The 24,713-nt window shown below is 34.1% G+C and overlaps 4 protein-coding genes across 4 annotated transcripts in view; 3 read left to right on the top strand and 1 right to left on the bottom strand.

Annotated features, from left to right (window-relative positions):
* Positions 1-5,739: 5,739 nt before the first annotated feature.
* Positions 5,740-11,777, top strand: LOC107446052 (uncharacterized). Its single transcript, XM_043046601.2, has 4 exons — positions 5,740-5,864; positions 6,007-6,128; positions 8,819-8,912; positions 11,528-11,777. The coding sequence occupies exons 1-4, from the start codon at positions 5,770-5,772 to the stop codon at positions 11,709-11,711; spliced, it is 495 nt and encodes a 164-aa protein (XP_042902535.2). The 5' UTR covers positions 5,740-5,769; the 3' UTR covers positions 11,712-11,777.
* Positions 11,778-18,033: 6,256 nt separating this feature from the next.
* On the top strand, positions 18,034-18,456 carry LOC139425307 (uncharacterized). The gene has a single exon (XM_071179287.1). The coding sequence runs from the start codon at positions 18,034-18,036 to the stop codon at positions 18,454-18,456; it is 423 nt and encodes a 140-aa protein (XP_071035388.1).
* Positions 18,457-18,540: 84 nt separating this feature from the next.
* LOC107446050 (uncharacterized) lies at positions 18,541-19,797 on the top strand. Its single transcript, XM_016060584.3, has one exon. The coding sequence runs from the start codon at positions 18,541-18,543 to the stop codon at positions 19,795-19,797; it is 1,257 nt and encodes a 418-aa protein (XP_015916070.3).
* Positions 19,798-21,217: 1,420 nt separating this feature from the next.
* The window catches only part of LOC107446057 (sulfotransferase ssu-1), a 9,364-nt gene continuing 5,868 nt past the window's right edge, over positions 21,218-24,713 (bottom strand). Inside the window, exon 2 of the mRNA XM_016060592.3 lies at positions 21,218-22,783. Coding sequence (XP_015916078.1) covers positions 21,798-22,772 — 975 coding nt within the window. The 5' untranslated portion in view covers positions 22,773-22,783 and the 3' untranslated portion in view covers positions 21,218-21,797. The remainder of the gene's footprint in view (positions 22,784-24,713) is intronic.

The following is a 24,713-nucleotide window of genomic DNA, read 5'->3' as shown; positions in this document are numbered from 1 at the left end:
CTTTTTGACCCTGATTATCGACACACTGAGAATGACTCGCCTGTCTCGAAAATGTTAACGTAGAAGTGAGATGGCCATCTTATACAGTAAGGTTCAAATATGGAAAAATGACACATTTCATACAGTTAGCCGTGAAAAACTTACAATAAGCTGGAAGGAAGGCATTTTATCTAGGAAAATAAAAAGAATATGATAAACAAAATCTAGTTTACAGATTTAATCTCTCACTTTCGGACAAAAAACTTGAACTACATTTTTGTGAAGGTTTGTGCGTGTTTCGTGGAGCCATTGCATGCAGTCTCATCCGGTCACCATTTTTAATTGTGGTTATGTATTCTCCGTAGCTATCACGCTGCTATTCATAGGCGTAGCTTGAGGGGGTGCTGTTAATCTGTTTTAAGCATATATTTGTTTATAAATATACATACATATGAAAATTAAATGTTAAATACATAAAAATAAATAAACTATCAGTTTACTAAAAACAAAAAATTTGTGTCCCTCCCCCCTCGTGCTACGTAAATGTTTATAATCATCAAATTCTGAGTGTAGAATCGAATAATATATATGGTTCCATTGAGTATGTTATAGGGTTCTATCGGATAATATGTTAGGTATCCCCCGAGCCGCGATGGCTCAGGGGATAGAGCGTTCGCCTTCCAATAAGGTGAACCGGGTTCGAATCCCGGCTATGGCTGGTCGAAATGAATCCGCTTTGCACCGACCACTGTTCTGACGTGAAATATCCTCAGTGATAGATGGATCATGGGTTAGAGTCCCCTTACCGTCCGGCTCACTGTGGAAGGTTCTCGTGGTTTTCCTCTCCATGTAACGTGAATGCAGGTTGGTTCCATCAAAAAGTCCTCCACGAAGGCCAATTTCTCCCAATACTTGATCCAGGAGTTCCCTTGTCTTCTAGATTAGGTTCAAAATTACAAGGCTACGGAGTTGAACATTGGTAGTCGTGAACCCACAAGTTGGGTCGGCTGTTCAACGACGGTTATAAAATAAAATAAGTTGAGTTGAGTCTGTAATATAGTCCTCAAAAAAATGGCTAAAATTTCTTTTTATTAGCTCCCATCTTAAACTTACGAAACAAAACCAATTGAAAACCACCAACGAACCCACAGATTTCGTAATTATACTCCATTGCTAGTTAAGAAAATATAAGCTTTCCTGTTAGCATTCAAAAAAACCTATAAAAGATTAATAAATATGGCTTATTCTCTTTTTTCCGACTGAGAAACAAAAGTAATAATTCTTTATATTGCATTTGATTTGTTGAGAGCATGGCATTCAAACCATTTTAATGATGATCATAAGATGCGCTATTTTTAGTGGTCCAATCAAATCCAACGCTGTTGCAACATCACATAGTTTTTCTTTTTTCATGAAGGAATATTCTCTTTATTTATATAAATTTGTCGCCACATCTAGGATTCCAGCAAGACTACGAAACCATAGCTTTTTTAAAAAAAATAATTCCATGATATATGTCGTAAAGATGGCACAAATTAAATTTCTGTCTGACGTGTTTAGCTTTTAAAAGTTTTTATATTGTTTTGAAGGCTTGTTTGTGTTATCTGATAACGGAACTAAACACAGTCGCGGATGATTACTTAAATCCTATACGGTATTTTCTTAACTTGCAAAGGAGTAAAGATTTATTTATTTGAAAATATTAAGGGGGGTGTGATGGTTAAATAAGTTGTATTTTCTTACATTTGCTACTAATTTTTAAATTTTATTAAGGACCCTACAATCCTTGATAGTGCGATGGCCATTCTTGAAGTGGCCATCTCTCCTAAAATTGCTGATGAGATGGCCTCCGAATTTATAGCGTCACTCCACTGTAATACAAATATTGAAATGCCCATATATAGTAAACGGGAACAAATATTGGACTATATATGGGCATTAAAGGTTCAGCTAGTTGGGGGGGGGGGAAATGTTACCCACACATTGAAAAGAAGAAGAAAAAAATGGAATACTTAGTTCACGAAAAATATTTGACACCTAAATGAAATAAACATTAAATTTTTACATACTTTTTGTTTTCACAATAAGTATTACTTTGTTCAAATTGATAAACAAGTTATACTACATCTGTTGCAATATATTAAAAAATATCGGAGATATTGAAATCAGCCAGCTGAATACTTCAAGAATTCATTAATCAGTACTACGCAATAATGCACAGAACTCAAAAGCATACACTGACCGGACCTGCCTGCTTTTTGGGCTTTCGTCTCCTATCTCGGGATCTCGAGGCAAAAAAAATATTTTCTCTTGCATATTTAATAATGTATGAATCAACAGATTTTTGCACACATTTTCAAAAACTATCTCCTCCAGATGGGTGATTTTTTTTAGCTTAGTTTATCTAGTTCATCGTTAGTTCCTTTTTAGAACCTTTAAAGAAATAAAAATTGACCGATCTGATAAATCACGATAGGAAAAAGTGTGATACTCTTTTAACAAAGCGTATACGAGGGCGAGAACTTAATTCATGCTAAAATGGATATTTTAAATTAAATTTCAATGTTTTTTTTGTTTGTTTGTTCGTTTTTTGAAGTTGGTGGTTTTTCTGTGTTTTTTAAAGTATAAGAAAACAAAATGACAAAAGCCTGTTTATTGATATCCTAGATTCAGTGTTGTGCTTAACAGGGTGAAGACGTTTCAAAATTTTTTAATTTTTTATAGGATCGTTACTAAATGGTGTAAGGGGTAAAAGTTTGCAATAGGGTGCGGTTCCCCTCTTATTATTTTTTTTTTATGTCCTTGCAGAAAACAGGAAGAATCACTAATAAGTGTCACTATAAATATCATAGAAAAATGGATGATTCCATGTAGAGTAAAAGCTGCAAGTTACAGTGCCCAATCCAAGGGGTACCCTATTCTATACTGTAGCCGGTGTAATGATAGAAGCTTAAAAATTAATGCCTGTTGAGCCAAATTAATAACCTGGTGGTAATAACCATTCATTCCTGACAGTGTCGCGAAAATATTCGGCAGCGCAACAAAAATCCAGCTCTTATTGACGAGCCCTTTGACGAAACAAACTTCGGATAATTTGTTGACTAAGAAAGCAAACCAGGTAGGATTTCAGCAAAACTTTTTGCATAATATTCTTAAAAACTTAGATCAGTCACTCAGTTTGTTTTAAAACGCTGGATCGATTTATTATTTTAAAATTTTTCATAATAAAAAAGTTACTTTAATAAAAATAATTTAAGGAATGTGTGAATTTCAATTCTTAATGTTTTGCTTATAACGCTCTTCCATGGTCACAAAAATCTTAGGTATTTTGAATATCTGAGGGTGGCAGATTTGCACAATTAAATCGCTTAAAATAAATTGAATTCTTCTTATTTTTCGCATTTATTGGTAACTTTGCGTTATTAGATTTTATTTTAAAACCGTCGCTGAACAGCCGACCTAATTTTGAGTGTGCGACTACTATAGTTTAACTCCGTAGCCTTGTAATTTTGATCCCAATCCAAGAGACAAGGGAAGTCCTGGATCAAGTATTGGGAGAAACTTGCATTCGTGGAAGACATTTTGATGGAACTAACCAGCATTTGTATTTCATGGAGAGGTAAACTACCAAAATCTCCCACGGTCAGCCTGAAGGCAAGGTTACTTTAACCCATGATCCGGCAACCACTGAGGATATTTTATGACAGCACTGTGGTTGGGGCGAGCCGGGTGCGCTATTTGAATCGACCAGCCATTGATGGGATTCTAACCCGATCAAATTTACTGTACTGTTTACATAGTCAATGAGGCTCAGGGAACAGAGCGTTTGAATCTCAGCCATGGCTGATTGATACGAATTCCGCACCCGGCTCGCACCGACCACAGCGTTGACGTAAACTATCCTCAGTGGTAGACGGATCATGGGTTAGAGTACCCTTTCCTTCAGGCTGACCGTGGGTGGTTTCTCACAATACTTGCACACTTTATTCACATGCAGCATAAAATTATTATTTCTTTCATGTTATCCATAATATCCAGATTTCTTTATTAAGGTTATAATCATAGGATGGAATGAAGATGCATTAAAATCTCAAAATGTTTTTTTTAAATTGAATGATATTTTGGTTTCATTGCGACATTTTACTGAGCAATATGGATTTAATTAATAAATAAAGCTTGCATTTCTACTTAATTAATGATAATTTATACGTTAAATGATTCTTCTATTATGTGTAAGAGATTATTCAATGTTCTGATCTGTTAAGAAAGGCTAGTCTACAATTAAAATATAATTCTTTTTTAGTTTTAGCTTTAAGATCCTTTTATTCTACTTAGTTGTTATTTTACATGTTACACATATATTATAATTAAAAAAAAATTAAATCTTGGTAATTATTAATGTTTTTTACTCTTTCCGAAAATAAGATTGGATAAGATGTTTTTCTTATCAGCTTTTGCTGTTTTCCGTCTTGATACATATAAACTTCTGACTCGGAAGAAACTATGAAAAAATAAACAGAAAAAAGAGACTAAGAATCCCGCATTATTTATAGAATCTTAATTTTCTTTCTTTTAACTGCAAATTTTGATTGAAAATTTTAGCCAGGAAGGACATTAACAAGATCTACCTTAGACAGTACATTCTAAGTGAAGCGGCACATACTTTAGCTTTCTGTTTAAACTTAAACTGTATAAAATGTCTGGGCACTTGAGGCCGCTTGCGGCCCTTTTCCCATTCATCTTTGGCTTGATCTCTGTGGTGTTTCGATGAGGTTGTAGAATGCAAATGAAGTCATGTGGATCATTGAGGTTATGACTGTGTCATTATATGCAGTAAGGTGATAAGACTATATTGTAGAAGTATGAACTTTAACTAAGCTGATAGGATGAAAATGAAGTAATGTATATGCTATTGATGTCGGGAATATGATGCATCACTGCAATAGTATGCTGCTATTGGTCTGATGATCTTGTCTTCAGTTAAATTTTCACATAAGAATATTTCATTAAAATTTGCTGTAGAGCAGGAGGTGGCTTTTTCGCAGAATTTATTATTTAATTTAGCTATATGTTTGTCTATTGCATCTATTTTGAGGTCATGGTTTTAGCTTTTTGTTGTTTAAAGAATAAACGTTCAAAAGCAATTCATTTTAAATTTCTAGTGGTTTGTAACATCTATTGAATAAGTGTTGCCAAACTAGCTATAAATTCTATTTGTATGAAATAACAGATGAAGTTTTTTTTTTCTTATGTCCACCTGATTGACACTCGTCATTCCTTATCCGGGGACTCGAAGCCAGGACCATTCTGATGTGAGGTCAGCTCCCTGGCCATTACACAGTCCGGTTGGCATATCGGATGAAGTTGCGAATGCAGTTCGAACAGTTAAAAGAGAAAACACATATGAAAAATCACGTATTTTTTTGAGGCTGGAAAATATGTTTTACAACGATATCAACTAACATTGTACAATTTTCTGTTGTGACAATCTGAAATCGCATTTCAATTTCAAGAACAATTATTATTTTTTGGATGACAACTTGACATATTTTTTTTGGCAAAAAGTAACATGTTTTTAACCGTTACATTGATTCAATGGAATTATTCTTCGTCAATCAGCGTCTTAAGTACATTGATAAAAATGAGTAACTTTTCGACAGTTGTATATAGAAAAAAATCTATTATGTCACTGATTATGATAAACTCGACAGAACGGCTGGCGATCATGAAAACTTATTTTTCCATTCTATGACAATCAAATAAGCAGCAAAAAAAAAAGAAAGAAAAAAGATGGAGGGATTTGATTTTAGCTTTATAAAAAGGTTCTGTATGCATGGCACAACACCAATACTACAAGAAATCGCATTGTCTGCAAATTTCCGAAAGTAAGTATTATAAATGTTTTATTAATTAGTTACTAATATCCACCTTCGTACCAATGCAGACAATATTTGGTACAATTTTATCACTTAAAATACAATGTTTGAATTTCTCCCCTTAATTCAAATCGACGAAATTTATTTTCAGAATTGCCATTATCAATATGTTCTGGTTTTATTTCTTCCTCGCCCTGAGTTCGTGCGCTGTTATACGCTGTGAAGATGAAGGAAACGATCAGGGAACTGTTATTGGGGAAGAAATGATAAAAGGTAATTAATTATTTTTCTTGGGAAGGATTATTTCTTTTATACTTTGTAAATACAGGTTGTCCTGTATTAGCTGACTATTTTCAAAAAGTTATAGCAGGAAAGCTGTTAAGGTTAATGAATTAATTTTTATAACAAACTCATGCAACAATGCATACGCTTCTTCTCCTAGAATATCTGATTTAAGTTCAACTATTTTCCAACAAATGACATAGAATGTTCCTTCTACAGTTTTATCAGGTGGACATTTTGAAAATATCGTAGTAGGATTTTTCTTCAGAGAAACATTTCAAAAAAATGTGCCGTGATTTTTTGTAACTTTTCTTTACTACTTGCAGCGGCATCTGTTGAAAACTTTTCGAACAAGAAACAGAAACTTTGGGATAAAAACTTCTCTAACACATAATTTTATACATAGGTGTTTCTTTTTTTAATTCAATCGCTTTCCTATTATAATTTTTTAAAAACTTTCAGTCTAATGTAAAATAACCAGTAAGTGATATAGTTGATTAATGTTGTAGTTGCTGTGTTTCTTTTCTTTCTTTCTTTTGCGTTTTCTGGTAGAGTCTCTTAACATTTGTGGTGACCCGGGCATAATTTAAATACGCAACCTTCTGAGCATCTGAAGAGTTCTTAGCGAAGACATTAAAATTTCTATCGATACATTTGCTTCCAAAAATAATATGCTATGGTTGCCAGAAACGCAATAAAATAACGAATTTTTTTTCAAAAAAATTTCTGAGATTCTTTGGAAATCTGGTTGTGATTCATATTATTCTTAAATATTAAAGTAGTAAATGCTATATGTTAATATAAATGTGTGTAGCGGATTTAATCAACATGGATGATACAAATGTATTCTCAAAAAATATCTTATTTAATTGTATAATACTGTTTAGTTGTTGTAGTTCATTTGCATCGCGCTAGAGCTGCGCAATGGGCTATTGGCGACGGTCTGGGAAGCATCCCTGAGGAAGATCCGAAGACATCACAATTTTGATTCTCTGCAGAGGGGATGGCACCCCCGCTTCGGTAGCCCGACGACCTGCACGCGAAGTCGAGCACTTTACGGTAGAACAGTGTAACGAAGACCCATACCATACACCCTCGGTCCCTACGCAGACTGATCCAAGTGGTCACCCACCCGCACATTGACCACAGCCAGTGATACTTGACTTCGGGGATCTGCTAGGAACCGTGTCTTAACGATCACTGCGGGGCGTGGTACAGTTGAATGAGAGTGTATTTGTATGTCTGTTAATCACTTATGTTTTGTTTTTACTGTTGTTTTAGAGTTGAAAAGATATATACTGTAGAATTGCTGTAAACTTTGATATCAGATTATTTATTTCCCTTTAATGCATCTTCTTTAAAAGTTTTTTTTTGGGGGGGGGGAATAATGGTGATATAACTGAAATTATATTAATTAACAAACAGGTTCTATTTTCCATTTCACGACTAATTAAAATATTTTATACCACCTAAATATATCGCAATGAGTTTTGTTACGTCTGCGACTAAATTCTTAAAATTTATATTACCCCACCCCCGCCAAAAAAAAGTTGAAATCTAACATTTTTAAACAATCTGCTCCAAATTTTCCATATGCATGTTTCATGCATTATCATCGGATAACCTGTTCATGCGAAAACTTAAAAATCAAAATTAATAAATAAATAATGAGTTATAAGAATAATAGGAGAGAATTACTTATTTGAAATTTCAGACGTTATTATTTTTTAAATTCTCAAAAATGGTTGTAGCAATGGTGTTCTTACGGCAATCCCACCAGTGATCTATTTTAGTTTTATAGTTAAGTTATTTTAGTTTGGTTATAAATTTTCATCAAAATAAAACATTGGTGGGTAGACAATTTATTTATTTCGCCATTTATAAATTTAACATTACAAATGTCATTTAAGGTCTTAAAACATTCGGAAAAGGTTTTGTTCTACCGGAATATTTGTGTTCTATTTCTCTCTCAAGTCCTCTTATGCAAATTTTCAGATCATTAAAATAAAGTGCCAAATTAAGAAAAATATCTTCTTCTTTACTTTTAATCAAGGTTTTAAGATCATAAAAGCTGCTCGTGATATTTGTGCTGTGTATGGAGAGGGTACCATAGATGAAAGAACTGCTCGTGATTGGCATGCCAAGTTTAAAAATTCAAATTTTGTCCTCTAAGACGCACCTCTTTCTGGACGCACAGTTGAGTTAAATGAGGAACGATTAAACTAACTTTTGCACGAAAGTGATTTATGGAAAATCTTGCCGAACTGTGGAAGAAGTTTTAAGTAACAGGAAATAATACATTAATGATTAATTATATACTATTTTTTTTCCTAAAAAAAAGGACTTTTAAATAAAAGAAAAAACGGCAAAAACTTAGCTGCCAACCCTGTCCTGCCATGTTGTAAGTTTTTTCTCCATAAAAAATCTTTAATAATTATTCATTTCTAATGAAATATTTATTAAAAATGTGCTAGGAGGGTTTAAGGTTAACAAATGTTAATCAATGTAGAAACAAGGAAACAAAACAAATTGTTATTTTTAAAGCATATATAAAGAGCAGTAGCTATTAGAAGAAAATCCACACATAGTTCAGAGATGCGAGCGCTAAATATCAGAGAAATTATCTACACTTGTTTGTTGAAAATTTTATAATTCATCATCTGCTTTTTTTTTTCTTCCAGCGATTCAAGATAAAATGGACAAATTGGACTTCTTAGTTAAGATACTCAAGACCCTTTTTAATTTTAGCCTAGAACCTGAACAAGAGGCAGCAAGGTCTGTACAATCTTATCTTTTTCTTAAAAAAAAAATAATAAATGTTATTAAGTATGGTTAGTAACCCTTTGCACTTGGAAGAGACTCTCTCTGACACAAACTACATCTCTGCCAACTTTCACTCTTTCCGAAAATGGATTTTCCAAGTGGTGGTAAAACAATTACTGAAAAACAAGCTTACTCGAAAATATATTTATATTTTAACCAGCTTGAAATTCGCTGGGGTAAAGAATATTACGTTTTTATATATTTGTAGTGGTTGTCAAACTCATTTATAATTAATATTATAATTCCAAAAGTTCAATGAAATAACATGAGTTTCGCTACCACTTTAAATGTAAAAAGAAAATCTTCCGAGAAAATTAGAAGAGATGGCAGCTATGCAACTGTAACCCAGACATGCAATTTTGCTCCGAACAGCGGATAATTATTGTCGAGCTGTAATAATAAGGCATGATTCTTGGTTTCGAAGAAGTGTCTGCGTGCTTATAGTGACGCTGTTAACACAACACTTTAACGAATTATATTGAAGTCAATCCTTATCTCTTTCAAAATAGATGCAATAGACAAGCATGTAGCTAAATTAAATATCAAATTCTATGAAAAAGCCACCTCTTGCTCTGCAGCAAAATTTCAATGAAATATTTCTATATGAAAATTTAACTGCATACAAGAGACCTATAGCAGCATACTATTGCAGTGATGCATCATATTCCCGACATCAACAGCATATACAGCATAATCTCATTTTCACCACATCAGCTTAGATGAAGTTATACCTCATATTTTTACTGTATGCTCTTACCACCCTACTGCATATAACTATACTGTCAGAACTCAATGATCCTCCATTTGCATTCCACCACCTCATCGACACACCACCAAGTTCAGGCTAAAGATGAATTAGAAAAGAGCCGGAAGCGGCCTCAGGTGCCCAGATGTTTAATACAGTTCAGTTCAGACTAACGGTTACTCGAGATATTTAGGCCCCGTTTACCTTTCCATCATGTGTTACTTTATCTAGAATTTATTTTCATCATGAGTTATTTATAATAGGGCGTAAGAAATTGAAGTTAACTATTAGCCTATTTTCAGTATTTAAATACTGAGTTTTATTTTATAAACTTTTAGTGGTTGGGTTCATTTTTTAAAAAAAATTGTTGGACGTACCCCGAGTGCAAAGGGTTGTCTGTGACTGAGAATATTAAAGAAAAAAAATGGTTGGAAATCTTAAAAATAAAAAAGAGTTTCGTTAAAAAGTCTTTAGTGACCCTAATTACTTCAAGAAATACATTAATAAAATTCGAAATGAATATTTACGAGAAATCATTACAACTTTTGCACGTTAATAATCCATTCAAAGCGTGCAGGCAAAAGTGTGAATTGTAGGACTAGAAGGAGTATAGTTTAAACTCTTGTGGAGTTTCCAAATGGTATAAGAAGTCGTTCTTTAATTTTGCTCTTTATCCTTTACACTCCGAGTAATTTAAAGTGCTGTTTGAACTAATGTAAGATATAAGCACTAAATCATTTAATTCTTAAAATAATGTGGTTTCTAATTATTAAGGTTTAAAAAATGTATGTATATTTAATGTCCCAATGGTGAGATTTACCGAAACAAAAAAACAGTCTTTTACTATTTTACTTCAAGTATGTTAAATAGTAAATTTTTTAAACTGAAAATTGAAATTAATTTAGTAATAGAATCAGGAACAAAAACGTATTATTTCATTAACATGCTTATTTTCAAAGGATTTGGATTTTTAACCATCAAAATATAGGATGCAGCCGCAATCTAGGTCCCTGGTTTGAGCCCCTTAACATTAACTTCATTTTTTAAAGTATTTTGTCACATCTTAAGAAGTTTTTAAGCAAATCGAAAAATTTTTACACACAAATATAAAATTCTAATAGATAATTCTAGATAAAAATAATTTTTAATAATTATTTACATAATTTTTGTCATTTTATTCAATGATAGTCAAAAAAAAATTTTGTATTATAAAGTATACACATTTTTACATCATTTTAAATCATGTATTTTGAAATGAGGGAAGACGAAATGTTAACGAAATCGATCGAATAGTTTCTGAGTTATTAAACACAAAATGACACTTGGACAAGCCAAGCTCGCCAGCCAGTGGCTTTTAGCGAATTAAGTCAGGAATGTGTGTGTTTTTCATTTGATAATAGAGCAGCGCATGGGTGAAAGTACGTCTTGGTTCAGGACCCCACCGTTAGATGGCAGCACCCCTCATTCGTGAAATCACTTCCTTAATGTTGACACAGATCTGAAGGGGAAAATATTTTTTATCTGGATCTTTGTACCCATGGTACTCCTCAGCGACTGACTTTCATTACACTTTCGATTCCACAGATTTTACGAACACGTATATCGCAAGTCTCTAGCAATGTCGAGGATAGAACCACGGAATCTCAGGGGACGGTAGACTAGCAATTAATTTAATTTGTTACCAATATTTTTATTCCTTTATTCACCGTTTTCCATTTACGTTTTATTAATAATTCTCCTTTTTTATTATTCAGATCAGAATGAAATAAAATTTAAAAGACATCAAATGGTTACTTTAATGTCAATCAGTTCCTTTTTTCAGATCTGACAACTGTCTGCCTCCTGGATCTGAATGCAATGCTTTTTCCGGTCCGAACTGCTGCGGAGTTCGAACCAGGTGTTACATATTTGATACTCAAGTAGCCACTCGTCGTGGACCAGCAAAATGGATTTCCAGGTGCAAGGATTATCCTTTAGGAGTATTACTTGATAACATATCCGGATAACAAGTGGATCCATTTATTAACTATGAACACTTCGTTTTGTTGTTAATAAATACTTTCAGAAAATTACGTATTCTTTTCATTTCACAATTTTATTCAGATTTTGCTTTTTGAATTGTATTGTAAAAATATTCACAACATTTAAATTAGAATTTTTTTATAATAGAAAAAAAATATTATGAATAATTTTGTATACAGCGCTCATTACGTAATTTGCTATATATATATATATATATATATGCTGCAGAGAGAGAGAGCAGCACAGAGAGAATATAAATATGAAATCGAACGAGACTTAATAAAACCAATAAAATTAAATGTATAAAAAAATTAATACTGCTCACAGNGTGCATATATACATGCATACATTGGACATGCATATCATGTACATGTATACATACATATATTGTACATATTATATATACAAGGTGATTCTGAAAAGATGGGCAAAATTTTGGAAGTGATGTACACACCCAAGCAAACAATTTTTATCAAAGAATGCATGGTCGAAAACAAAACGCAAAACCGCTAGAGGGAGTCAAAGTTTATGTTCTTATATGAGGCAAAAACACACGAAGAGTGATGAAGTTAAGTTATAAAAGCAAATTTAATGGCATTTGATTACAATAAGTGTTCAAAGCAGTGGCCGGCAGCGGCTATGCATGCAGTACAGCGGCGAAGAAAAGATAGGCGAACATTCTGAGACACACCGGGCATATCACGAACTTTCCGTGCAGCGGCCGAAAGCTTGGTGACAAGTAACGCAGCGCAGTAACTCGCAACAGGAATGGAGTTTTCACGTTTGCATCAAACAACTTTCCAAATACGCCAGCACCTTTGCGTCTTGTTTTCGACCATGCATTCTTTGATGAAAAATTGTTTGCTTGGGTGTGTACTATCACTTCCTAAAATTTTGCCCATCTTTTTAGAATCACCCTGTATATAGTGTGACGTACTTGTATACTTGTGATAGCGTAAAAAAATTATTGTTTTATTTTTTTTTCCCCTTAGAAAAATAAGCAGAAGAACCTAAAGATAAAATTCCGATCAGGCATTCTCAGTTGAAGCGGTAGTCAAGAATAGTTTCATTTCAGGTGTTGGGGGAAAAAGAATCAACACCTCCTAGATGAGAGACCTTAGTCCGGATCAATTAAGTAGTTCGATACAACGAACATAAACTGCGCAGAGGAGGAAAAATTAGGAATGTGCTACTATGTTCGGGCTACTAAACTGCAGTGTGGTGGAAAATATGAAAGGTGTCATTACTTTTGGACTACTGAAGGAATTCTTAAATTTCTTTTTACGGTTACCCATGCTGAGAACTTCCCGCTTCTAGGAGGTATTGAAAGAACTCCTTTTCTATTCTCGTTTGGGTGTGGTGATTTCACTCTTGGCGATTCAAATTAGTTTGGCTACAAAATATAATTTACATACCAAATATAATGCAGCGTTATTTTTTAGGAATCTGGCCAAGTTTTTTTTAATTATAACTTTAAGGGGAGCTTAAGTAAAACATGGGTGTGTTGAATAAGGATTTTACAGGCGTGGTTATTATTAAGATCGGAACTTATTATTGATGAAAATATGACTAATCAAGATAAAAATGTAACGATTTTTGCAACATGGACCGATATTCCCTACTCAGATGTTTTTTCTTTTTAAATAAGTGCCACTGCCCAGTATATACATTTGACTAGTATTTCCTACAGTGCTGTTTTATGGTTAGATGCCATTGTCAGATGAATACTTACCCTGCACTGATTTTCTTTTTGAGGTTAAGTGCTATTGTCTGATATTCCGTGCGTTGATGTTTTCCCAATTAACTTCAATCAGACTTTTATAAAATAGTAACCTTTGATTATAACCAAAAAAGCCTGTTATAGTAAAATGCGTGCTTCCAAAAAGTTGATTTGTTGAAAATGAAAACGTTATTTTTCTTTGATTATTAAACTTAGTAATATTTTTGATGGAAAAAAAGGTGCAATTATCAGCCAATTATGATAATCTCAATTGACACTTCTTAGAACAACATAAATCAACAACCTTTCCCCCCGAAACATCTCAAATGGTGAAGGGGAAAGGACCTCTGAAAGGGAAATGGGCATCAGTTTTCCATTACACCTTAAAAGTGGATGCATAAAACTATACAAATAATAAAACACTAGTCAAACACCATAATAATACACGACACTGATAAAGAAATTTTAAAAAGTTGTGAAGGTCTTAGTAGCTAATACATTTTCTGAGACAATTAAACTGTGCTAATTCGAAGTACGCGGCGACTGGCTGTGTAGTTGTCAGTGACATGACCTCGCATCAGAAAGGTACTGGGTTCGAATCCAGGCATGGATGCGCTTTCATTCTCTGTACTATCTGTCCTTACTGTGGGAACAACGTTGGCACACTTAATCGGGTACCGCCATACTGATACCTGAACGAACCGGGCACATCTCAAAAAAAAGTTCTGAGAAGAAACCGAGAAAAAAAAAAACGTAACGTCGCTTGAAAAATTATATGAATTTAAGACCAATTTCATCTGGACCTTTGAACGAATTAAGCACGAATTTAAAGTGTATATCTACATTCATGAAATTAGTTTTTTTTTTTAAATTAACTAAAATACAAGAATTATTTTAAAGTTTATGAAAGTAATTTAACGCACTTTATACTATTTAACAATATTTTTTGGACTCTTAGTCAGCTCCATAATTTTTCTGAATTCCAAGAATTACACTAATTGTGTTGTAATAATACTTTATATTGTATGAAAATACCTTTAAATTGTATGATAATTTTTTTTTTAAATTTTAGTCAATATTTTTAACTTATCACAAAATTAGCCTCCTATGAAACTAATGTTAGTTTATACATTAAATATAGTGATACATTTAAATGCATTGTATAATTACATGATGAACAATTAGTAGAAATCAGAATTTACATTAATAGTTCGCTTCCGATAGCTACAAATTAAACTTTCCTTGCTAATCACTTTTTAAAAAATGTCTATTTACATTCGAATAAATATTTAATACATATTTAACAGTCTGACTGAAATCGGTCATTAAATTTATGTAATTGTTATGTGCTTTTTCCGATGCTCTTTTTCCTTTCTTGTTTTTTCTGTAGCTTTTTTTTCCAGAACGTTTTTCTGTATTTCTAGTATAAAACATCCTCATTGCAAAGGAATTTACAACCTCTTAGTGTCTGTGCCGAAAATATGTAGCCATTGTCTCCAATACCAGTAAATTCTATTAAAAATACTAAAATGTTTGACAATATTTCATTAAAATTAATGCAATTTAATCAGTGAAAACCTTTCAAATGAATGACACTTTAACTGCATCTAATTTAATATAAGAAAATTTAATATAAGAAAATTTAAACAGTATTTCATCACAATTACTGAAATTTAAACAGATTTTTAAATTAATCGGTATACAATTAAAATTAATTTTTGCAATATCTTAAAAATCAGACGTAATAGAGCAAAACGGTTTTCAGATTTAAAATCCGCATAACAAACTACATTAGCAAAGTTGTTTTTTATCAGTATTTGTTGTTATTTATTGTTTATCAGTATTATAACACCAATTATTTTTTAACTACACTCATCAACTTAGGTTATTTATGTAAGGTTATTATGTATTAATAATCATATTATATTTTAATGATTAATAATAATATTATATTTCAATGAATAATGATCATATTATATTTTAATGATTAATAATAATACATTTCCATGATTAATAATCATATTATTTTAATAATTTTAAAATTTATATAAAAAATACTGTATTATGAATTTTAAAATGATTTCGTACTCATATTAGTTCAAACAGAATTTTAAAGTACTCGAAGTGCAAAAGGATTAGCCCTTTCGTTACTTCACTCCGCTCCGCTAAAGTGACGGAAACGTGCACAACCAACACTTCCTAGTTGAGAGAAGGCTTCAGCACGGATCAAATTAGTAACGAACGTAAACTGCGCAGTTTCTGAAAATTGCTTGTTTATGGTAACCCGTACTGAGACCTTTCTATTCTAGAAATCTCTCTCTTCTAGGTTTTGGCCCAACGCCGCTAAGTGTGCACGTTGCATGTTAGGTTTTCTTATTATGTTTTACCTTTGTAGCTAAAAAATACTTTATTCCTAAATATAACGCACCGAAAAAACTTGTTTCGCCTTACAAAACTCAACGCAATCAAACTATAATTTTATGTTGTCATAGAGGTAAGTGTAGCTTAACCAAAGAATATACCCTCGAGTCCTTTAGAGTTTGAAAATAGCAAACACAGGTAGATACTTTGCGTAGCAAATACCCGCGGTGGAACAAGGCCCAGAGTCTATTCCCCCGCGTCAAACTCTTAAACGGTCTATCATTGAACATCAAATAGTTGCAAAATCAAACCGCTCTGCACCTCACTGTGGTTCGAGGGTGAACGTCTTCGGACGGCTAACGCAGGCGGAGGGTGCGGTAGACCGAAGACTGCAATTGAAAATTGGTGCAAGCAGTCTTGGAATTTAGATTTTTAACTGCTTTTATGAGGCAAAAGTGTTTTGCTTGAGATTGCTCTAGACTTGGATCAGTTTTAGAGGAGGTGATTCCTGTAAAGCTTTGATGACTCTTTTGAGATCAGTCAGAAGGAATGGGCGACTTCTGGAGCGCTTCTGAGGGAGATGTTCTGTAGATTCATGGATAAACACGGCGAGAAACTGAGTTCGGTCGGAAATTCACAACTGTGGGCAATTATGTTCGAATACGGTGACCTGATCAGCAGGCAGAATGAGATGATTGTATATATGAAGGGGCTCCACTACGAGGCGCTGAAAATTGCATTAAAGCGTAACAACAGAAAGAAAAGAAAGTGCTCAAAAGAAATGGCTCGTCTGGACAGCAGATTTCTGCGCCACAATTAAAAAGAATGACGAGAGTGTCGATGAGGATCTGATACAGCTCGTAAAAGAGAATTTAAACCCAAGTGAACTCAAAATCGGAGTAAAGAGGATCAAAAAGATGGAGGAGACTTAAAAAGAAACGTGACTAAAAAGAAACTTAAAAAGAAAAGTGACACACTAAAAAAAGTCAGAGAAATTAACAGTGCCGATTGGAGTGAAAATCTCAATTGCCAGTTGGTTAAGAGATGGAGGCTGAGATTGATTCCATATGGAATAGAAGAGACCTACGAAAAAGAGGATCACGCATCCAAACTAAAGTTGTTGTTGTTGTTGTAGTTCACTTACGTCGCACTAGAGCTGCACAATGGGCTATTGGCGACGGTCTGGGAAACATCCCTGAGGATGATCCTAAGACATGCCATCACAATTTTGATCCTCTGTAGAGAGGATGGCACCCCCGCTTCGGTAGCCCAACGACCTGCACGCGAAGTCGAGCACTTTACAGTAGCACAGTTTAACGAGGACCAATACTGCACACCCTCGGTCCCTACGCAGACTGATCCATGTGGTCACCCACCAGCACACTGACCGCAACCAGTGATGCTTGACTTCGGTGATCTGCTGGGAAACGTGTCTTAACGATCAGTCCACTGCGGGACCATCCAAACTAAAAGCAGCAAATAAAGAATTTGAGGAAGCAGAGATAGAAACCTTATTCTCAAAGAAAAAAAAGGCACTCATTGGGTCATTAGACTCGACCCTCATTCTTCCTCGAGAATAATCAAAAGAGGACGTGTCAGCCTTGGCTGGCACTCCTACAAAGCCAGTGAATATTTGAGGCCGCTGAGATGTTATAGGTACAACAGGCTCGCGAGACTGTCGGCACGAAGAAGCCTGCGCCAACTGTGGGCATAAGAAATGTGACTGTCAGAGTAAGAGCAACTGCATTAACTGTAGTGAAGCCAATACGGGATTCCACCTGGGTCTGAACACAAATCACTGCAACTTAGTCACGAGTGTGGATACCTGCGAAGAACGGGAAGAACTGCAATCGCAAGCTATAGAAATAATGAAAAAAGGTTCCTTCGATTTAAGATGTTGGGCCTTCAATGGAATACAAGACCAGAATGTACTTGGACTAAAATGGAATACGTATACGGAGGAACTCTATTGTGTTGGTAGTCAATTGTTTTTCTCAGAAGATAAAGTCGTTTCAAAGAGAAAACTTCTTTCTATTGTCAACAGCATATACGACCCAATTGGAATTACATCACCTGCAGCATTATTAATGAAATTATTGCTTCGAGAAGCTTGGAAAAACAAGATAAGCTGAGACGAAGAATTGCCTCCAGATATTCAGCAACGATATAAGAACTGAGCGGAACATGTTGATCTCATAGAACAGTGCAGAATACCTCGACAATTGATGCAAGGATCTATTGAGAGCACTAGCTTGCATGTCTTTACTGATGCTTCTGCAGACGCTTATGCTTGCTGTGTATACTTACGTACTGAAAAAGACACAGACACGTCTATCCAGTTAATTTCTGCCAAAGCCAGAGTAGCCCCAATGAGGAGACCAACAATTCCCCGCTTAGAATTACTTGGAGCCGCAATGGGTGCAAGATTAGCATGTACCGCTCTTGAGGCAATACAACGGCCTTTAAGAATGGTTTTTTTGGGGGTCGATTCAATGGTTGTCCTTAGTTGGATAGTAAAGGGAGAACCATGGAACATTTTCGTCGGTAACCGTGTAAGAGAGATACGAAAGCTCACAGATGTTAACAGTTGGAGATTTGTACCAGGAACTATGAATCCGGCTGACCTACCGTCTCGCTCTTGCGGTTGAAAGGAATTGATAGAAAGTCGATGGTGGGAGGGGCCCTCCTGGTTAAAGGAAGCGGAGAACACTTGACCAAATACTGAGATTACAATGTCTGAAGAAGCTTTGGTTGAAAGAAAGAAATGTGTTATCTCCAGTGTCAATGTCAACTTACAGGAAAACTTCAGCAAAAAGCTTTTGTACTTCTCCAATTATAGCAAAATTATACGAATGGTAGCTTGGATGTTGCGATTTGTCAACAATGCCATAAATAAGTCTATACGAGTAGCATCCGAGTTAACAAGTGCAGAAATACAGAATGCAGAACTTGCCGTTATAAAACTGGTCCAAAAAGAACAGGCTCCTGATTTAAGGAAAAAATACTCGAAATCAATCCGATTTTACGAAGAGTCTGAAGTCTTAAAGATTGAAACTAAGTTGGTTTTAGATCCAGAAGAATTCCAGAAACCAACAGTATTACCCGATCATCCTATCGTGAGACAGTACGTTGAACATGTCCATAAAGCCATGATGCACAGTGGTGTTCAAACAACTCTGAACCGCATTCGAGAGCTTTACTGGGTTCCTCGCGGTCGGAGGGTAGTTCGTGAAGTCATAAGCAAATGCGTGGTCTGCAAGCGTCACTCAAGTAAACCAGTACAGCCAGATACATCATCTCTACCCATGGATAGAACAAAACGCATTTCTGCATTTCAAATCACGGGTGTAAATTTGGCCGGGCCTATGCAACTACGTCAAGGTATCAAGGCTTGGATTGTTTTATTTACCTGTGCGGTGTATAGAGCCATTCTTCTGAAGCTCGTTACATCATTGTCGTCCGAAGCATTCAGGCAAGCAATGAGAAGATTCTTTGCAAGAAGAGGGAGATGCTCGGTAATGTATTCGGACAACGGGACGAACTTCACTGGAACAGCACGAGCCCTTCAGTCATTGAACTGGGAGGAATTGCAATCTCAATTTGACTTGCAAAACGTCAAATGGCATTTTAGCCCACCTACCGCACCATGGTATGGTGGATGGTGGAAAAGAATGGTCCGTAGTATCAAAGAAGTTTTACGAAAGTGCTTGGGAAGGGCTTGCGTGACGTACGAAGAAATGCTCACGTTATTGTGCGAAGCTGAAAGTGTCATCAATGGGAGACCACACACCTACCTTTCAGATGATCCGAATGAAATGACACCAATAACACATAATGAAAAAATATTGTTGTTCTCAATACGCACAAGTTTTTTGGTCAGTTCACAAGGTGTTACCGAAATGCAAGCATTGTTTTGTTTTTCTTATAACGTGTTAAAATATTTTTCCAGGTTTGTATGCTGTTATTATTTGTTTAATACATTGCAATAAATTTTTCAAATTTGTGGCACTGTAGTGGTATTATTGTACAAACATAATGAGTAGTGAAAATTTAAAAAAAATTTTTTGTTCAAACAAATTTGCAGATAAATTTTTTAAAAAATTTACTATCCGGGCAAGATGGGACAGCCCAAGTAGAATAAAAGTGTAAAATAAAGCTCTCCGGATTTGGCAAAAAGCATTAAAAATAAGGTAATATTAACAACAACAAAAAATATAAGCTAGCAAATATAACTTACTGTTACTGAAGACTGGATTCAATGTTCAGATTGCTTAGAATGGGCGCATGAAGCGTGCAGTGCTTATTCCGGTTTTGGCCGCTTCTTATGCAGTAACTGTGATACTTAGGAAGATTTTTGTGTCGATTATTCCTTTATTCTAACATTAATTTCTGTGATTTTTGAAATATAATTATGTGTCCCATCTTGCCCGGGCAAGATGGGACAATGATCTATTTCCGTTTATACTAAGTTATTATTATTAAACTTTATTATTTATCTATTTTCTGTATAAGATATGTAAAAGAAATGTTCCCACTATATGTTTACAATATGAAAGATATCAAATTGCTCTAGTTACTATTTTTCAAACCAAGTTTCCTTAAGCGGTCCATCTTGCCCGGGATGCCCCTACATATTTTTTTCTGTTTATTTATAAATATTTTTCCGATATGTTTTGGATGTTCCTTCTCTATAAAAACAAAAGAGATGCCATTTTGTTTTCGCTTGCATAAGAAAGAATATCAGACATTTTTCTTTTTTAAATTTAATAAGCCATAATAAAGAAGGAACGTTACAATGCTACCCGCTACATTAAAGACGTCTCCAGAGTAATTGGGTATAATATGAAAAAAACACAACTACTTCGATTTAGTAGGAACAACATATGACGCAATGCTAAACGAATGGAATTTAGTTGTTGTTTATTTAGTTATTATTATTAGTAGTTGTTGTTATTTGTTTTAATTGTTGTTGTTTATTTAGTTGCATTTAGTTTCAATAACTTTTCTTTATAATGCAATAAAATCTGGCGAGCAGCTATTTAAACGATCGAACACTTCGTTTGTTTATTTGTGGCTTGAAGTTAGGCTCACAGAAAATGCCGTTCATGGGTTAAATTTAGTAGGAACAACACAACCTGTGACGTAGGCTATATTATACCCAATTGAATGACTGTTCATATAGAAATCGCAGGTATTCGTCTCATACAACAACGCCCCCTATAGTTCGCTGCAATCGCGAATGGTAAAGTAATTTCCAACTAGCATTAACGTAAATTTTCTATCACCATTATAAAATGCAAGAAATGTGTAAAGCTTGTATAAGTTAGTGAAATAGTTTACTTAATCTGATTTTATTAATCAGTAATTTTTTTTTCTTATTGTACTTAGTAAAAACTAATCAACAACAACTAAAAAATGTATAATATTCTTTAATCTTTATACTTAAATAAAAGTTTTTTCCTTTAAAAATTTATGCTCTAATAACTTTTACAGCGTTTACATTTGTAATAGTATTTACATATGTAGTTATCGCCATTTTTATGAAATGGAAAACCTATTCGGAATATGTGTTTCCTGTCCAGTTTTTCAACTGCTCTTTAATCAAAGCTTTTTTCCAATCTCCAACGATTTCTTTACTAATAAATTTCATTCAGAAATTAATAGCAAATCCATTTCAGAAATTAATTGTCTAATATGCTGCAAACCTTCATAAGTTTTCGGTTTCGTAAGTATCTCGCCTGCTTTTGATTTTTAGTTATAAACTTCATCAAAATTCTTTTTTATGCATTCAAAATTACTGAAATTCACCATGTTATTGAAATCTGAATTGTCTCTTTCAATAGCGCCAATGATTCCATCGCCGAGAATCGACAATTAATTTCTTTATATCTTTCTTAATTTTTTTTTTTGTAAGTGATGTAGTAGAGATTGGGGTCATTACTATTGGGGTAATAACTTGGGATAATAACATTTACATATGTAGATAGTCTCAGTTTGATGAAATGGAAAACCAATTCGGAATACTTGTTCCTTTAGTCTTCTCCATGAACTTCCTGTCCAAGCTTTCAACTTGTTCTTCAGTCAAAGCATTTTTCCAATCTCCAACGATTCCTTTACGGACACTATTCCATTTAGGTAACTCTTTTGGCAAATCCATTTCAGAGATTGATCGCTCAATATACTGCAAACCTTCATAAGTTTTCGGTTCCATAAGAATCTTCCCCTCTTTTGGTTTTAAGGTATAAACTTCATCAAAATTTTTTTTCATGTATTCGAAACTGCTAAAATGCACGATGTTATTGAATACTGAATTGTCTTTTTCGATTGCGCCAATGAATTCGTCACCAAGGAATTTAGCCAAATCGACAATAACTTTCTTTATATCTTTCTTCATATCTTCGTAAGTAGTGTGGTAGAGATTGGGGTCATTTCGATGAGGGTACCAAGACAGCAAATGATCAAAGTAGTCACCGTACTCCACTTGACCAGCCATAAAAAGTTCGAAAAATTCATCAAACTCGCCATCCCAGTACCTAAATCCAAAATGATTTCGTGTGTGATGAAAGAGAGACACGGCGCAGTCTTTGGGATTGCGGGCAACAAAAATGTATTTAGCCTCAGAGGAATATGGCATATGGGTGTAAGGAAGATGAGTTTTAAACGCACCAGGTTTTGGCATCTTTTCAATGCCCTCCTTGCCACACATATCTAGACTTGGGCAATACTTCAGAAACTGAGACATATCTTCGAGCTTTTTTCCTTTGCGAAAAATGTAAAGAGCTACATTTTGCATCCAGGTTGTCCCACATTTTGGATAAGTCACGATAAATACGTCCTCTGCTTGAGGTTTGTAATCTAAAGCTTCACGGAAGCATTTGGGTGAAAAGACACCAGGATATATGATACCATCCATTTTCACAAAAAACGGTCGTTTCGATACGATTTCTGCTGTTGAAGCCATCATTGTTGTTGTTCCTGAAATAAATTAAGGTTTCAATTGCATAATATCCATTAAATAGTTATTGTATAAGCACACTCATAACTTTCATCGGTATATATTGCTGTATCTAATTTTATATAATTCTCGATAGCTATATAAATTGTGTATAATTTTCTATAGAACAGATAATTTACAAAATATAGTTACTGCGAATGACCGACATTGGTTGTCGACTTCCACGGGTAAATGTTGATATTCACATAGTCACTTTGGTAAATGTCCAAAATATATACTAGGTCTAGATAAATGTCACTGTCCGATATACTTTTGCTCGGTATACCTTACACTGGTGTTTTTTTAAGGTTCAGTGTCACTGCCCATTTTACATTTTCCCGGTTCACCATTTTTTAAGGTCACTGCACAGTTCGCAGAACAAATCTATCCTCAGCAGATATTAAAATATCGAATAAATATAATAATATCAACGAATAAATTAATAATCTAATTGGACATAACAAATACTTCGGACATTCACCAAAGCGACTAGTCGACTGTTGACATTCACCAGTGAAAGACGACATTCAGTCATTCTCCGTAACATAGTTAAAGGAAATTTATTGAGCTCCTAAATAAATAAAAACATATGTTTTTACTTTTTTGAATTTGCTTAAAATGTTTTTTAAAAATTTGGATTGACTGCTTGGATATAAAATTATTAACGTAAAATTTCGCTATGAAAGGAAGAGATCTTCAAAAAGTGTAATTCATTAATTAAATTACACTTTTACTGTATTACGAGTACATCTGTACTCGTAATTATTGTAAAATTTTGTATGAATTAATGCATGTAAACTATTTTAACGCTATTTTCAACCACGTGCGAAATAGCTCCATTTTTTCCCCTTTAACAGCAGAAACAGCTGGGCACTACGGGCATAATGGTAATTGGTGTAGTTTAAATCGGTACCAAAAATACTTTTATATAAATACAAAGTATTTTATGAGTAAATCTGGTGTTAATTATGGCTGCACCAATACTGTACATTTTTATGAAAGATTTTTTGCGGCTCCTCGAAGATATAAGTGCAAGAAACATTATGACAGATGGTACCGATTACAGTTAATCCTTATTTTGATGGGATGAACTACTAAATACATGATTTTCCCAATTTAATAAGGTAAAGCCACAAAGAAGAGCAACAAATAACACAGCACGCAACAGATAACAACGCATACAGAGAGGGAAAGATCCTCGCCCTGCTGAGCGGGATTCGATTCCGCTGCCACTGGCATCACAGTCAGGCACGCTACGCCACCTGGCCGGTAAACTCTATTTATAGATTCCCTGTATTTTATATCATTTATTAAAAATAATTTTGTTCTTATATTCCAGTTCTCACATAGTATTCAGATTCAGAACAAGTTCCCTTCAGAATATGTAGTGAGATTTCCTGGCGTAAGCATATTTAATAGATTCTCCTATTAATTATATAGTGAAGGGGCAAAACTGTAAATATGCCACTTCTCTAGGTTTTTAATAGTATAGTTATTTCGACTATACATAAAAAGGTAATATTTCGTGACCGAAGGATTACCACTACGGTTAAATCATATGATTGAAACAACAGAGACTTCCTTCCTTAAATTTATTTCGATAACTGAAAAAGGATTTAAATTCAAGGCGAATCAAGAAAAAAATCTGAATGTTGATGAAATTAACTTATTTGTAGTATGATATATGAATTTTTATGAAATCAAAGAGCACTCTCTTTCTCATTAAATTGAAAATAAATTAAAATTTAGACGATTCCCTCTAAAAATAGGAAAAAAAAATTTTTAGTTTTTTTCCACGCATGCCCTGTATAAAAGAACAATTTTAAGTTCTTATATTTTGCACAGTTTTAAACAATTTCTTTTTCAAATTTTAAAAGTCATAGCTAAAAAAAGTAAGACTATATATATATA

This window comes from Parasteatoda tepidariorum, chromosome 3 (assembly GCF_043381705.1).
Source record: "Parasteatoda tepidariorum isolate YZ-2023 chromosome 3, CAS_Ptep_4.0, whole genome shotgun sequence".
NCBI lineage: Eukaryota > Metazoa > Arthropoda > Arachnida > Araneae > Theridiidae > Parasteatoda > Parasteatoda tepidariorum.
This window is presented reverse-complemented; position numbering and strand designations above follow the sequence as displayed.

Bases quoted from the DNA above. Each gene is read 5' to 3' on its own strand.
- LOC139425307 (XM_071179287.1), top strand. From the start codon at position 18,034: ATGCAAGGATCTATTGAGAGCACTAGCTTGCATGTCTTTACTGATGCT.
- LOC107446050 (XM_016060584.3), top strand. From the start codon at position 18,541: ATGTCTGAAGAAGCTTTGGTTGAAAGAAAGAAATGTGTTATCTCCAGT.
- LOC107446052 (XM_043046601.2), top strand. From the start codon at position 5,770: ATGGAGGGATTTGATTTTAGCTTTATAAAAAGGTTCTGTATGCATGGC. The intron at 5,865-6,006 runs GTAAGTATTATA...ATTTATTTTCAG, and splicing joins TTGTCTGCAAATTTCCGAAA to AATTGCCATTATCAATATGT. The intron at 8,913-11,527 runs GTCTGTACAATC...TCCTTTTTTCAG, and splicing joins CCTGAACAAGAGGCAGCAAG to ATCTGACAACTGTCTGCCTC.